We start from the raw sequence: 16,276 nt of genomic DNA, 5'->3' as shown, positions 1-16,276 counted from the left end.
CACTTAAGCAACTGTTAAACTTTATCAGTGATCATTTCAGCACATATGTCCTAAACCTGTATAGTTGTTCTTCACTATCCTTAGGGGATTGGTTCCAGGACACCTTCCAACCCTCCATCCTCCCCACTCACTCCACCGTCAGGATACCAAAATCCTAGGATGCTCAAGTCCTTTCTATGAAATGACATAGTATTTGCATATAACCTATACACATTCTTCTGTATACTTTATTTTCAAATTTTTATTTTTCACCATGGAAGGCACACTGGAACTCCCATGTGCTTTAAATGAGTTCTAAATTAATTCTAATACCTAACATAATGCATATATTGCATAAATAATTGTTATACTCTGCTTTTAAAATTTGTTTTATGTTTTCTTGTTGTTTGAATATTTTCCATCTTCGGTTGGTTGAATCCATGGATACAGAGGGCCATCTGTACTTCCAAAGTAAATATAATTATCTTCTATAGGCCTAGCCACAGATTTTCTCATTTTCCTTAAGCCTCCCCCCAAAAGGACTTGAGTGTAAGTTTATGTAAATTCTTTTCATAGCTGACCTATCTCACTTTTTTAATTTGAAAACGTGAAATATTTTATCTCTGAATTTACTAGCAGTGCAATAGATTCTTAGAACCTTACAACAAGTATATGTGTTTACTATTACAAATACTACTCTATTGCTAAAACCAGAAAATTTTAATGATTTTTCTTGTTACACAGTATCAGAATTCATACATTAAGAAATATTTCAAGCATAGAGAATAATGTAATATCTGTATACCCATCACAGAGTTTATCAAACCTTACCATTGTGCAATATTTGCTTCAAATGTATTTTTTAATAATGAAACATTACAAATGTAACTAATGCCCTATGTATGTTCCTTCTGTATCTTCATTAATCCCCACTTTGTCTCTTAGTGGTAACACTTATTCTGAACTGGACTTTTTCATTCCAGTGTGTGCTTTCAGGGCTTGTAATGTGGACAGCATTCCCTGCTGTTATGTAGAGCAGGAGAAGCATTCTCTTATATGTTTACTGTAGTGTATGCACCCATACATAAGACATGGAACTTTTTGAATACTTAGTAATTTTATGTTAATCTTCCATACTTTGAAGTTTGCTTATATCTTTCAACATGCTTTGACAAGTTGTTTTATGTTGACTCATTTCAACTACTGCACTGTGTTTGTTGAGTAAATTTAAAACCATTTGAGTTACTCTTTTCTCTACAGCTCTCATCTTTCCGTAATCTACCAAAACTTATTATATACATCTACTTTGTGCAAGTTGTTTTAGGTTTTGACCAATTTTTGTGGATCAGTCCATCAAAGTTGTTACCAATTTAAGCATATCATTATGTGCCTGTGCTTAAAATGCATTTCAAAGACTACAAGGCTGTCATTTCAAGAGAATGTCAAAGCTACATTTCTTTTTATTCATAAGCATTTTAGCATGAACTACCTAAAGTTTTTTTAGAACTCCTTAGGACATGTATCTTCATGTTGAACCATTTATCCTCAAGCCTAGGTCAATGTCTATCCTGTTGAGTTAGGGGGAGTTCTCTGGAAATAGAAATGGAAAATTATTAGCAGCCTGGAAGTTAATTAATTTTATTATTTGATTACTTAGTCGGCAAGTATTTAGTCAGGAAAAACTAAACAGGAGCCAGCACTTTACCAGACACTTTAAGAAACAAACACACATCAATTAGGCGATGATCTTATGTTCAAAAAGTTTAGTAATTGGGAAGGCAGGAAGGGGTATTATGTGGCATTTTTATAAATCTTTTCCATTTGCAAAATGATTTCACATATTAATTTTCTTGGCTGAGTAGAAAAACTCTGAGGAAGATATGATTCCTATTTTACAAATGATATATTGAGCTTTGCAGCTCAAAAGTATTTTGCCCAAGGTTATACAATTAGAAAGTGACAAGAATCTTAAAAAGAAACCCCTAGGTTAACCCTGGGTTACAGAAAGTGAGAATCTAAATAATTACAATACTTAGGGAAAGTGTTTGAAGGGAAGCCTCTGGTAATAAAGACCCACCCCAGATCCTTCCTGACTGCAGCAGCATTTAGGATTGTGATTGCCAAGCACTCAAAGATAATCTGCTGCTCTTTGAAAAACAAATGTTAAACTGAAAACAACTAAATAGAATATTTTGTGCTGGTATAATCATAGAATGTGCTAAATCATAGATTTCAATGTCAGCTAGTGATAGCAAGAGCCAAACTTGTGAAAATAAAGCTGATTCACTGCCACATATTTTGTGCTTGTTTCTGTAATTGAGAAAAGCCTGCTATTATTTGATTCTGGCATGCCGTCCTGGCACAACTGGAGAAACACTGTTCTTCTTGGCCACCACTGTGGACAAGAAAAACAAGGCCATGCTTAGCGCATTGGGCAGAACCAGGGGTCTCACCCTTTGTTTTACCTTCATTTTGAAATGTTCGTTTCTGCCAAGACCAGAGGAGTTTCCCAGTGGGGAGGCCTCTGATTATTTGCGAGTGGTCAGAGTCCCAGCTGCCTTATCTTTTGTCTTTAAACAATAGAGGGTGGAGTGGGAATGGGTGCCAAAAAGATTCTCTTGGGCCAAAGCAATAAAATTCTGCCAATGGGCACTGGGCAGAAGAAAGCTCTAGAATAGAATATACTTTTATTTTTATTTTTATTTTGCTTTTGTTTAAAAAAAAAATAGCTAAACTCTCCTGGAAAAGGGAGTTCACTTTTCCAAGGTCCTTCTTAGAAAATTACCTAGCAGATTTCTCTCTCACAAATAGCAGGGTGTTATCAGCCACTTAGTGTTTAAATCTAACGGTAATCACCAATGTTATTTTAAACTCTTTGAAACTATTATATTGCTGGACTGTTAAAATTTCCTTTAACTTCCTAACCTTCAAGAATACATAGATATTTCTGGTCTTTTACATTTACTAGTAATGTTATCATAAAAACATTACTTTCTCAGTCTATTACATACAAACTTCAGAATTGTATATATTTATGGGTGCACATGATATTTTGATACAAGCATAGAGTGTGTAATGATCAAATCAGAGTAACTGGAATATTCATCAGCTCAACTTTATCATTTCGTTGTGTTAGGAACATTCCAATTCCACTCTTTAAGTTATTTTGAAACAGACATTTTTATTACTGTGTCACCTATTTTGCTACCGAATGCTATATCTTATTCATTCTTCAATTTTTACTTAAAGTGTATATTCATCAGTTTTCTTTTAGTTTTTTATTTGCAAATAATTTTAAATTTACAAAAAAGTTGCAAGAATATTTAAAGAACACCCCTGTGTCCTTTAATCCAGATTTACCAATTTCACCTATTTTTAACATTCTGCCTCATTTGCTTTATCAGTTGCTTTCTTTCTATGTATACATGTGTGTTTTATTATGTTTCTGAACTTCTTAAATAAGTTGTATACTGACGTATACATGGCCATTTACTCTTAAATACTTCAGTGTATATTTCCTATGTAAGGGATGTTTTCTTACCTAAACACAGTACATTTGCAACTTCAATAAATTTTACAATAATTATAGTACTTAAATCTAGGTCTGTATTTCAATTTAGCCTTTTTTTTTTTTTTTTTTTTTCATTTCTTTTCCTTCAGTATAAGATCCTATTTAGGATCGTAATTTTCATTTTGATACCATGTAAATGATGACTTCCAAAGATGCCTTGTTTGGGGAATATATTACCTGATATGGCAAAAAGGACTTTGCAGATATAATTAAATTAAGGATTTATAGCTGGAAAAGTTATTTTAGATTATCTGGGTGGTCCCACTCTGATTTACATGAGTACTTATAAAAGGGAGGCAAGAGTTTCAGAGCCAGAGAGGGAGATTTGAAAATATTACACTGCTGGCTTCAAAGATGGACGAGGGATTCACAAGTCAAGGAATGCATGTGGCCTCTGGAAGCTGGAAAAGGCAAAGAAAATGATTTTTCCTTTAGAGCATCCAAAAGAAACACAGCCCTAATGAACACCTTGATATTAGCCTATTCAAACCTATTTTAAACTTCTAACCTCCAGAACTGTAAAATAACAAATTTGTGCTGCTTTAAGCCACCAAGTTTGTAGTACTTTGTTATAGCAGCAATGAGAAGCTACTACATCCTGTCTCTCTAGTCTCCTTTAAGAGTTCCTCAGGCTTTCTTTGTCTTTATGGCACAGATATTTTTCAATGAAACAATCCTCCCCTTTAAGAAAAGTGTTTCTCTTTGCAACATTTGATTGATGTTTCTTAATGCTTCTGTGGCGCTTATGCAATTCAAGTGACGGCACTACATAAGTGATGATTTGTGCTCAGGTTACCACATCCAGAGGCACACAAAGTCCATCATTCACAATTTTGGAGAGACACTTTAAGGCCATGTAAGCAATCCTTCTCCTTATCAAAGTTTCTCCCACAGATTTAGCATCTATTGATTATACTTACCTGAACCAATCTTTGCTATCATTGTCAGTTTTTCATTCAGAGTTTTTAAAGGCACAGCTAAGTGTGGAAGAGATTGGCAGTATGTGATGCTACTCTAACAGTAAGCCTTCCAGCCTTCTTCCCTCTTCAGTACCCTTCCTCAGGTATGCACAATTTCACTTCTTGGCTATTCTCATCTTCTTTTACCTGGCCCTGTTACTTACCTCTGGGCTCTTTCCATTTTCTTTGATACCTCAGGATTTATTATTTGATGTTTTGGTTCTTCCTGAATAGACAGAGTGATTTAAAAAGAAATACATCCAATCATTTCGTTCCTCCTTCTTTATATTCATTGAGTGACTTTTTGTTGCTCTTAGGAAACGGGAAAAGGAGCTACTTCAACAAGGCCTCCAAGACTATAGTGATCTAGCTGGGCAAGGTGACTCACGCCTGTAATCCCAGAATTTGGGGAGGTCAAGACAGGGTGGATCATGAGGTCAGGGGATTGAGACCATCCTGGCTATATTAGCTGGGAGTGGTGGTAGTCACCTGTAGTCCCAGCTACTCAGGAGGCTGAGGCGGGAGAATGGCGTGAACCTGGGAGGCAGAGCTTGCAGTGAGCCGAGATCGGGCCACTGCATTCCCGCCTGGGCAACAGAGCAAGACTCCATCTAAAAAAAAAAAAAAAAGACTATACTGATCTGGCACCTTACCTTTCCATATCCTTTTTCTTCCTTTATCATTACGGGTTTCCTTGCTGCCACATATCTTCTTGCCTGGCTTTCTCTGTACCTGGAATCCTGATTGTAATCTTTTGTCTAGGTAACACCTGATTCTTTTAGATTTCAGTTTTGATTTTTGATGAAACCAAATTGTTCTGTTGGAAACTATTCATAGCACTCCTCAGAATAGCAGTTTTGGATGTATTTGTGGGAAGATTTAATGGATAATCTTCCACCAACCTGTAAACTTCACGAAGGTAGGAAATATATTCTTTTTGCTCTGCATTAGATTCTCAGTGCCTCATGGATGCTCATAGGCATTTAATGAATATTTGCTGAAAGAAAGTGAAGAAAGGAAAGAAGAAGAAAAGTTCCCTAGTATATGATCATTTATAATTTTCTTGAGGCACAGATTTGAACTGAGTATAGTTCACAAGGTTATGATGATGTGGTGAGTGCCTATAACTCATCACACAGTTTCTGTACTACAACATTATCTTCTTTTATATGAGTGTGCATTTTTTGAAAGATTTTAGGTATAAGAATTGTATTATGCAATTTTGGGGAATCACAGCTTCTTTAAGCCTTCTGTTCTACTGCTTTAATTGGTCATTTTTGTATTCAAGAACCTGCTTACTGTTCCCGTTTACTAAAGCTGAGAGCCAAATTCCTGAACCTGATGTTCATGACTCTTCGTAATCCTGCCCTACCCTAACCAGCTCATCTGAATACCCATTATTCCCCAACACAAACTTCCAACCTCAGCCACATGCATTACGGCCTCCTAAAATCACTGTGCTTGTTCTCAGGATGCCCTTTCTTCTCCCATCCACTTACCCAAATTCTACCCACAGAATCATGCAGTATCTTGGGGCTTTAACCATCTTAGTGGTCATCTCCTCCAAGGCCAGTTTAAGATTTCTCTTTCACACAAGGTCATTTTCTGCTCTTTCAGACCACATTTTCTCTCCCCTGTATCATTTGATCAGGTAAAATTGGCATCACATCTACTCTGTGCTGAGTGTTTTGCTTGATGCTGGGGCTTGGTGGTCAGCAACACTAACATTGCACCTGCTACGTGGTCCCTGTCTTATAGTTTATTATCTTGTGACTTCTATGGAATTTGTCCAGAAGCTATTCATCTTGGGTACATGATCATATATTGCTTACATAGAACTTAATATTTTAAGTGTTATATAATTGTCTCAAAGTATTATTGTGAGAAATAATTAAAATACAAAAAATATGAGTTGTGGTGTGCATATAATAATTGTCAGATACCATCATTATTATTTTGTTGTTGTGTTCTCTTTTTACTATATTTTGAATATCTATGGAGCAAGGTTGAAATCTTTTACTCCTGTGTATCTCTTCACCATTCTTTAGACAATCCAATGCATATAGTTGCTCCTCAAAAAATAGTTATGAATAAACATTTAACTCTCGGCAAAAATGCTAGTTTTCCAAATCTTGAAGGAGCCCATCTTATTAGTTTAGACTCCTGTGGTTTTCACTAATAGTAAAAGTCCCATTATAAGGACAGTAAAGAATAGCATGTCACCTAGGGGCATGGATGCAACAGGCCTCATGAAAAGACTGGAACCAGGATTGGGAACTATGAGTTTTTCCTTCTCCATCTCTGAACCTCTGTGTCTCTGCCTCATTCTTTTTGTGCAGAGTTTTTTTCTCCTTTGTTCCAATCACTTGGTAGAATGTAACTACCCAAGAGCTGCCAGATTTACATATTCCAATTTCAGCCCTACTCAGAGACTAATTATCAGTTTCTAATGATCAATACCAATTTTGGGGAGGAACTTTCTGATTGGTCCATCCAAGACAGTTGTCTACCATCCTCCCATCAACTGTGGCTACAGGGAAAGTTCACTGTTTGTAAGCATGGATTCTGAGGCTCTACTCCTATGATGTGGCATTCTCCCTATGAAAATAGACATCAGCCAAATAGACACTTGTACTCAACTATTTATCTACCTCGATCTTCCATGTAATAAGAAAGTATTTATTTAAAAGGAATAAGCATAAAATGTTAATTGAATGAATAAAATATGACATTAAATGCTATTTTAAGTAGTTCTTTTGTATATTCTACTACAGTACAGGAGGCCCTCTTCCTAATAAGTGATTATATTAAGATACTGTTCAGATTATCTAGGCCATTATTGTCTGATAGAAATACAATGGAAGCCACATTCATAATCTTAATTGTCTGGTAGCCACACTAAAAAAGTAAATAAATAAAAATGAGCAGCTGAAATTAAGTATAATGAAATGTATTTAGCCCCATGAATCTGAAATATTGTCATTTCACTTTAAAATCAATATAAAAATTATTAATGGAATGTTTTATATTTTTCATATTATTCAAAATCCACAGTGTGTTTTGCACTGGCAACATATTATAGTTCATATACTAAATTTTCATTAGAAATAGCTATTCCATATTTAGATTTTTTTAAATAAAATTTACCATTGAAAAGATAGTCACATTTCTGTTTTTTCCAAACATACTTAAAAGTTTTCCAGCCTCTAAATAGGGTGATATTATTGACTTTTCAATTTAAAGAAATTATAGTTAAGTAAAATGAAAATTTTAGCTCTGCAGTCACATTCGATGCATTTTGAGTGAGAGGAGCTGTAGATGGATAGTTGGATTCCCATATTGGCCAGCACCAATTAGACAGGCCCCTTTGTTCTACAGATGGAGAAACTGAAGTCCTGAATAGGTTACATGACTTTCCTGAAATCACAAAGTGAATTGACAGAGTTGGGACTAAAACTGGGCCTCTGGTTCATCGTTGCTGCCCTCAATCCCCAATCCCTGTGCTGTTCCTTCACTTTTCTATTTTAGGTCTGGCCTAGGGGCCATTTATAGGTCTGCCCTGGGAAATAACAGGTATTTAGAGTGCTTTGGTTTATTTCCATCTTAATCAGATTGAGGTTTTTACGTCACTTTAATTCAAACAGGATGCCTAAAGTGAACACTGAAGACCCAAATTAATTGTTTAGGGAGAGGACTAAAATAAATCATTACAAAACCCAGCTTATCCAAAGAGAAGTTAAGATTTCAGAGACTACACTGGCAACATGAACATGCAATATTTTGCAAAGTGCTTTTATAGGAAAGTTTTAAATTTGCCTGCCCATGGAATGTTTGAGAGTAGAATGTCAGCTTTCTAGCCACAATGATAAAAACCAAAAGAACAGTAAATAAAGTCTACAAATGGCAATTGTCAGGATTCCTCAGAGAAATTTACCTTCATTGGTATGACTCTGGATTAATTGAAATGAAACAGAAAGAACCATTTCTATTCCCAAGAGATTTCTTAATTGAGCCTAAGAATCATTGTGTCTGGTCCAGATGTGAGACCACATGAGTCTTATGAATTCAGCAGAAAAAAATACGTCAGTTTTATGTGCTTTCACTATTCTCATGGCTACTAGAACAAAATGAGTGATCTAGAGTCCTGGTTTCTCATGTTTCTGTGTAAATTTGTTATGTAACCTGGAACGAGACACTTCACTACTCTAGGCCTTGTTTTTCCCACTTATGCAGTTGGTGAGACTGGTCCTCAGTATTCCTTCTAGGTCTGAAATTCTGGTGATTCTGGTGACATGGCTCTAAATTTTGATTACTCATCCCAGAAGTAGATGCTGAAAGCACAAACAGAAAGGCATGCTTTGTGCCCTAGGCATGCTTATGTCTAATTCCAGCAAGACTGAAGTTTGACACAAATTAAAGAAAGTAAAACAAAAACAAACTGGGCAGTAATGCCGGTAATTAGATCAATCGGATTAGAAGGTTGGGTGAATACTCCTTGTAAATATTCTTAGAAACCTCATAGTTTATGAGCCAGGCTTTTCTCTCTGAGAATCGCTAATTGATATTTCACCAACTCCTGTGAAAAGAACGCTCTGGGTAGATACTAGCTTTAGGCCCTATAAGAAAGCACATAGATATCTCTCTATGAATAGCTACCAAATGGAAAGTAGTGTAAAGTGCATCAATGAAGAAGTGTTATAGTATGTTTTGTCTACTTTCAGCTTTTTATTCCATAAATCTTACTGTGACTGTTCTTAAAGACTGTCTTTGGGCCGGGCGCGGTGGCTCACGCCTGTAATCCCAACACTTTGGGAGGCCGAGGTGAGTGGATCACCTGGGGTCAAGACTTCAAGATCAGCCTAGCCAACATTGTGAAATCCCATCTCTACTAAAAATACCAAAAGTTAGCTGGGTGTGATGGCGGGTACCTGTAATCCCAACTGCTCAGGAGGCTGAGGCAGGAGAATCGCTTGAACCCAGGAGGCGGAGGTTGCAGTGAACTGAAATCACGCCATTGCACTCCAGTCTGGGCGACAAGAGCAAGACTATGTCTCAGAAAAAAAAAAAAAGACTGTCTGTGCATCTAATACCAATGCGGAATAATGTGTCAAATTATTTCACCTAATAAACCAACACAGCTTCCTGAATGAGGCAGGAGATGGAGAGGAGCAAGCATGCCAGAATTAGCAAGTCCCCAGGGTGATTTTAAAACACATGGTTTATTTCAGCCAGTTTCTCAAATTTACTGGTTCTGGAACTACAGAGATTCTGTGTCACATATTTTGTGGAATTAATATATTACCTTTTAAAAATGTATGCTTAGTTTTAGAATGTACATGCATTTCTGTTGTTGGTCTTTGGAAACAGTCATATTTCTTGTTATGTTTAGAATACTTTTAATTTTATTCATTTTAAATGATACATTTTATTTAATCATTTAGTGAGATCATTGATTTGGTGTTCATGGTACTTTAAAATTCCTAAGGAAGTTCACAGTTTTTAACTGAATTGTCAGTGGTAGTGACATGCTAGCAGCTCAAGCATATTGATTCAATATCATTGAGTCAGTTTGGATTCTAGAATCATACATGTTATAAGTACACAGGGATAGAAAGCACATGTTTTTAGTAGTCCTAGCTAGCAGCTGCTATAATAAACCAAGAAAACATAATACAGAAGCTATCAAGAAAGGAGGTAAGAAATTGAGAGCGTGGAGTCAAGAAAAAAGTTTTTACACTCAAAGCAGAATCTATATATTTCTTCATTTGGAAACTACACTTACAGATGAATAAAGCATCAAATTACTGTACATGCACTTCAGGAATTTAAAAGCTATTATTTGTGTCACCTTTGATGTCCTATATGACCGCCAATTTTCTTAATCCTTTATATTTTCCAGTGAAAGAGAAAACATTATATCCTACTTTCTTCTAATGAATATCATTGAGTAAATATTTATATAAAATATTTAAGTTTAAAATGTCTCTGAAAATAAGAAACAGTGATAATGTCGTTTATTAAGGCAAAGGAAAAGTACATTTGTAAATTTGACAACCTTTAATCATTTCTTTCATAATCTTAATCTTGGAGGAATTGAAAAACAGAAAGACCTGCTGTCACGTCACAAATGAAATACTTAGTTCAGTGTGTTTTATTCTCCTTGCAAACCATTGATGATATTTAATTAAAAATTACAAAACTGCTAGACATTCCAGTCAAAACTAGTTTCCTCTCTTACAAGCAGGCAGATCAAAACTGACATTTGATATTATTTGTTTACCTTCATTTTATCTTTGATAAACTCAAGAATCTTAAAAAGCCAGTATATACCTGGTTAAACAAATTACTGAAAAATAGAACTTTGAATTTATGATTCAGCCTTTTCCAAAGAAATAATAGCACAAGCAAAAATAAAAAATGAATGTGGCCGGGCGCGGTGGCTCAAGCCTGTAATCCCAGCACTTTGGGAGGCCGAGACGGGTGGATCACGAGGTCAGGAGATCGAGACCATCCTGGCTAACACGGTGAAACCCCGTCTCTACTAAAATACAAAAAATTAGCTGGGCGAGGTGGCGGGCGTCTGTATTCCCAGCTACTCGGGAGGCTGAGGCAGGAGAATGGCGTAAACCCGGGAGGCGGAGCTTGCAGTGAGCCGAGATCGCGCCACTGTACTCCAGCCTGGGCGACAGAGCCAGACTCCGTCTCAAAAAAAAAAAAAAAAAAAAAAAAAAAAAAGAATGAAATGTTATTGCCAGGGTTTTAGAAATACACGATTTTTCAGCTGCGTAGGCACGTAGTTTTTATCAACTATCAGCAAATTGTTCATGACTTTAGAAGGGCAAACATTAGAGTAGGATTAGATTGTGGAATTTCCATGGTTTAACTCTAAGAAAGCACAAGATTGGGGTTGGAAATTTTACTGGAAAGAGTTGTTTGTTTACACTGTTGATTTAGGTATGTGAAAATGGGAGGAGGTAGGTTAATAGCTAAATAGGAACTTAGAATATAAAATGTAAACGTAGAGTTCAGTTGAAAACAGTGATCCACAGAAGTGGCAGTAAGTATCCCAGAATCCCCAGCTTAAAAATAAGAGACAAATCAACAAAATCTTCTCTACTTTAACCACACACACACACACAAAAGGCAAAATGAACAAAGTACCCATTCATATAAGACAACTACCACAGAAACTAAAGGAATGTCTTAATTCAAAACAAGGGCATTTCATTTTGGTTCTTACTTGCCAGAGATCCTAGGCAAGCATATTCATAAAGTGAGGAAATAGAGTCCTAAGAGATTAGTATCTGGAATTTCATTGTTAGAAAAATTTGCACAATTTCAACGGAATGAACTGGTGAAAGCTACTCTATCACATAAATACTATTCAAATAGCATTTACAGTATATGCTGTGCTCCGTATCCTAGGAAATCTGTTCATTGTTGATAGGGCTCACTGTCTATAAGCAATTATCACTCTCTAAAAGGAGAGAAACTTGCAGAGCAATTCAGCATCCAAGGAAAGACTGACAGCTTTGAAAGAGACCTGATAATGATGCAAGTAGGAACTTGCTTGTGCTTGAAATAAGCATTGATTTAACAAAACAAAAACTCTATTCTGCACATACTTTGGAAACACATATTCTTTGAGAACTTGGTTATGATGAGTTGAAATAGCCACTCGAACTAAATTCCCATGTTGAGATTTGTTTATCCTTCTTATCTGAAGCCAGAGCCAACAATCCTAAAAGTTTTGAATGACATTTAATGGTTCCAGGAATTGGGGCTTACCTATCTGCAGATAAACCTGTTTCCTTTTTGGCTGTATTATATTAAGTAAAACTGTTCTGTTAAATGAATATAAAGTGGTCCCTTCTATACTTTAGAATAAATAAATGACTTGAGCCAGATGCAGTGACTCATGTCTATAATCCCAGCACTTTGGAATGCTGAAGAGGGAGGATTGCTTGAGGCCAAGAGTTCAAGAGCAGCCTGGGTGACAAAGCAAGACCGCCATTTATATAGAAAATTTAAAAATTAGCCAGATTTGATAGCATGAGCCTTGTAGTGCCAGCTACTTGGGAGGCTGAAGTGGGAAGATCACTTGGGCCCAAGAATTCAATGTTGCAGTGAAACATGAACCATGATTGCACCCCCGCACTACAGCCCAGGACTCAGAGAGAGCGCCTGTCTCTGCAAAAAATTAAAGTATAAATAAATAAATAAAAGACTTGACTTTTCCCACAGAGATATTCTGCTGGTAAATAGAGAAATAAAGCTTAGTAGTGTGATTTATTTTGCATGACATCAATTACTCTGAGTATAATATTTTTGTTACAAGTTCTATTAAATTATTTATGCTTTTAATGAGCCAATTCAATGTTAGCTATTCCTAATAATAACAATCTTATTTTTGTCATTGCAGCATTTCAGCAGAGTTCAAAATACATCAGAGTTTCCACTTAAAAGATATTTATAAAAGAAAAAATAACACATTAAAATCATATAAAGTATGCAACTTACAACCTCCTCCTCCTGTTACAAGAGTCCCTCCTCCTATTACAATAGTCCCTCCTCTTCCTGTCACACTAGTCCCTTCTCTTCCTGTCACAATAGCCCCTCTCCTCCTTTTACAACATTTTAAGTAATGTATATTAATTTAAAAAATCTGGCCAGGCACAGTGGTTCATGCCTGTAATCCCAGCACATTGGGAGGCTGAGACGGGTGGATTATTTGAGGGCAGGAGTTTGAGACAGCCTGGCCTACATGTTGAAAGCTCGTCTCTACTAAAAATAAAAAAGTAGCCAGGCGTGGTGGCGGGCACCTGTCATCCGAGCTACTCGAAAGGCTGAGGAAGGAAAATCACTTGAGTGACTAAAATGATAGCTTTGAAGAGTACTCCGAGTTTTATGACACTTATTAAAATAGCTGCTTTGTCTCCTTTTTCATATCTTGCAGCCAAGTCATTGTTGGATAAGCGAGATGGTAGTACAATTGTCAGACAGCTTGACTGATCTTCTGGACAAGTTTTCAAATATTTCTGAAGGCTTGAGTAATTATTCCATCATAGACAAACTTGTGAATATAGTGGATGACCTTGTGGAGTGTGTGAAAGAAAACTCATCTAAGGTAACTTTGTGTTCATTGGGTTTATTTTTCATTACTCTTCTCTAAAAACCCATGCTTCTTGGTGCTGTTGGGGAAAATGAGGCACCTTTATGATATTTTGATTGTATAAACTTCAAATTTAAAAATCTTGTTCAGATGAGCAAAGAAAACAAGTATTTGCAGTTATAGTGCAATACTGAAGTGTGCATTCAGACTTAAATATTGTCATCTAATATAAAAATAAAATGTATTTACATTACAATGCAAAATCAGTCCTACCTTTATCTTCATTTTTCATAAGTGAAGTCCTCAAAATCTTCCTGTTAAGTTACAAGTGTTCATTTAAATGGAAAATTGTCTGTAATAGACACATATCCCTGTCCTTTTATCCATCATGTAATCAGCCCATAGGTCACAACAAAGAAATACATTTTGGCTCCCCAGAGTCATTGGATAACTGATCATCCCCAACTTCAGGATATGGGCATGACACATGGAATAGGCAGTGTACTCCAGAAAATAAGAGTGAGATATTGGAGTTTAAATTCTGGCTCTGTCACTAATGAGTTCTGTGAGCATAACTTCTTTGTACCTCAGTGGGGACAATGCCAGAATTCATCTAACAGGGTTGACATTAGGTGATTTGTCATGAGTACTTTAATACCATACTGAGCAAAATAAATATTAATAAAATTTGACATTTTTTCATCACACTATGTCTATAGCAGAATCATGCTTAGGAGACCTGATTTGGTATACAGTTCAAATGGCCAAAGATTAGCTTAGGAGACTTCTATAAGTTTAAATTCAAAGTTTTAAACAGGATTCTGTACCTTAATACCTAAATGCTTTTTTCCTGCGTCCCATCCAAATTCCAGCTACTCTGTAAGACCCAACATCAATCCTATTTGTGCTCTCCAATCTTATAATTCTTACCATACTAATAAACCAATCACTACCTTTAATCTTTCTATTGTTTTATTTTCTAATTTCCAAAGTCAGAATGTAGTGTTAACCACTCTTTCATATTACTACTGCATATAGTGTGCTGACAGCATTCAAAAGAAGTAGAGGTCACAAAAAGAATATATCACACAAGCTGTCACAAAGGAAATAACATATGCATTAGAGCCTTAAAGATAAGTTAGGTAAATGAGTTAGGTCAATGGTGATGTTGGGAGGAACACTGCAAACAACAAAGAATGTGCATTTACTAATCATGACACTTTGGTGGAAACCCAGGAGATGACCGATGATATTTCGCAGTTGTTTTGGAGATTGAGTTAATCTATATAACACACTTAGAATAGTCCATAGTAAGTGACAGATAGTTGTTTATTTCAGTTACCTACTTTTCTTTATAATCCATTATGCATCCCTACAACATAGCTTTGATTTGCTTTGGGGAATTTTATATTAATTTTATATCAATTAATCATACCATTTTTATTATTTTGGGACTTGCTTCTTTCACTCAGCTTTAGGTTTAGAAGATGTATCCACTCTAAAGCGTATAGCTATAGTTAACCTTCTCCTGAACTGAACTCCACTAATTCAATGTATCACTAGTTATTAAGCCACTCTCTTTTGATTGACATAAGTGATACAGATATTGCTGCAAAAAACCTTTTTATGTGTCTGATGGTATATATGTGCAATAGTTTCACTAGGGTATTTACCTGAGAATGGAATTTCTGAGTCACAGGAGGGGCACATGTCTAACTTTACTGGATAATATCAAATGTACCCAGTTACATTATCTCAGCAGTATATAATAGTTCCCTTGCCAATATTTAGTATCATCTGACTTTCTAATTTTTGGATATTAGAGCATGCATTATGGAGAGGTCTCTTTTTTTTCTAAAGACTAGAATTTCTTGTAATGGAGGGGTCTTTTAAAATAAAACCTCATGTTTTAATAAGCATCTCTAAAGAAAATATCCCCAGTTTGTTTTTAAGATTATTATTATTATTGTTATTTGCCATGACATTGTGTTCACTGCCCCAGATTCAACTTGTGATCCCACTGAGATCACTACCCTACATTACCAATTTGGATTACATACATTGAAACAGCCATCTAAAAGTGCTAGTTGTAAGAGTCCAAATACTTTAATCTTTGAAGGACATATTTATAGTCCACTATCTTGACCTGTTAAGTCTAAAGACTATTTGAAAAATGTAATCCTAATTTTTTTTGTTGTCCTAGGGTCTAAAAAAATCATTCAAGAGCCCAGAACCCAGGCTCTTTACTCCTGAAGAATTCTTTAGAATTTTTAATAGATCCATTGATGCCTTCAAGGACTTTGTAGTGGCATCTGAAACTAGTGATTGTGTGATTTCTTCGACATTAAGTCCTGAGAAAGGTAAGGCATGTAAGCATTTCCAGTTCAAATGTAAACAACAAACTTAAATCTTCCCTATATAGTAAGAATCTACCTCTGTGTTTACCTGTAGCAAGATAATGTGCATGTATGTCTAATAAAAAAGCAAATATCAATAGCACAGAAGAAACTAATGATTGTAGATTTTTTGGTTTCCAAGCCAAAGGAATATTCATCAATTTCAAATTAGTGAGCTGTTTGTGAGTAAACAATATATGAGATTGCCACTCATACCTTTTCTCATCTAATATTTACCAGTAATTACAATTATATTATT

At 35.7% G+C, this 16,276-nt stretch overlaps 1 protein-coding gene across 1 annotated transcript in view; it reads left to right on the top strand.

Annotated features, from left to right (window-relative positions):
* KITLG (KIT ligand) overlaps positions 1–16,276 on the top strand; it is an 86,723-nt gene that overhangs the window by 51,438 nt on the left and 19,009 nt on the right. Inside the window, exons 4-6 of the mRNA XM_017870940.1 lie at positions 9,270–9,330; positions 13,466–13,636; positions 15,825–15,981. Of these exons, the coding sequence (XP_017726429.1) occupies positions 9,270–9,330; positions 13,466–13,636; positions 15,825–15,981 (389 nt within the window). The remainder of the gene's footprint in view (positions 1–9,269; positions 9,331–13,465; positions 13,637–15,824; positions 15,982–16,276) is intronic.

The sequence above is a fragment of the Rhinopithecus bieti genome, unplaced genomic scaffold (genome assembly GCF_001698545.2).
Source record: "Rhinopithecus bieti isolate Rb0 unplaced genomic scaffold, ASM169854v2 scaffold_5942, whole genome shotgun sequence".
Lineage (NCBI taxonomy): Eukaryota > Metazoa > Chordata > Mammalia > Primates > Cercopithecidae > Rhinopithecus > Rhinopithecus bieti.
Note: the sequence above shows the minus strand (reverse complement) of the source record. Positions and strands in the feature narration are given on the sequence as shown.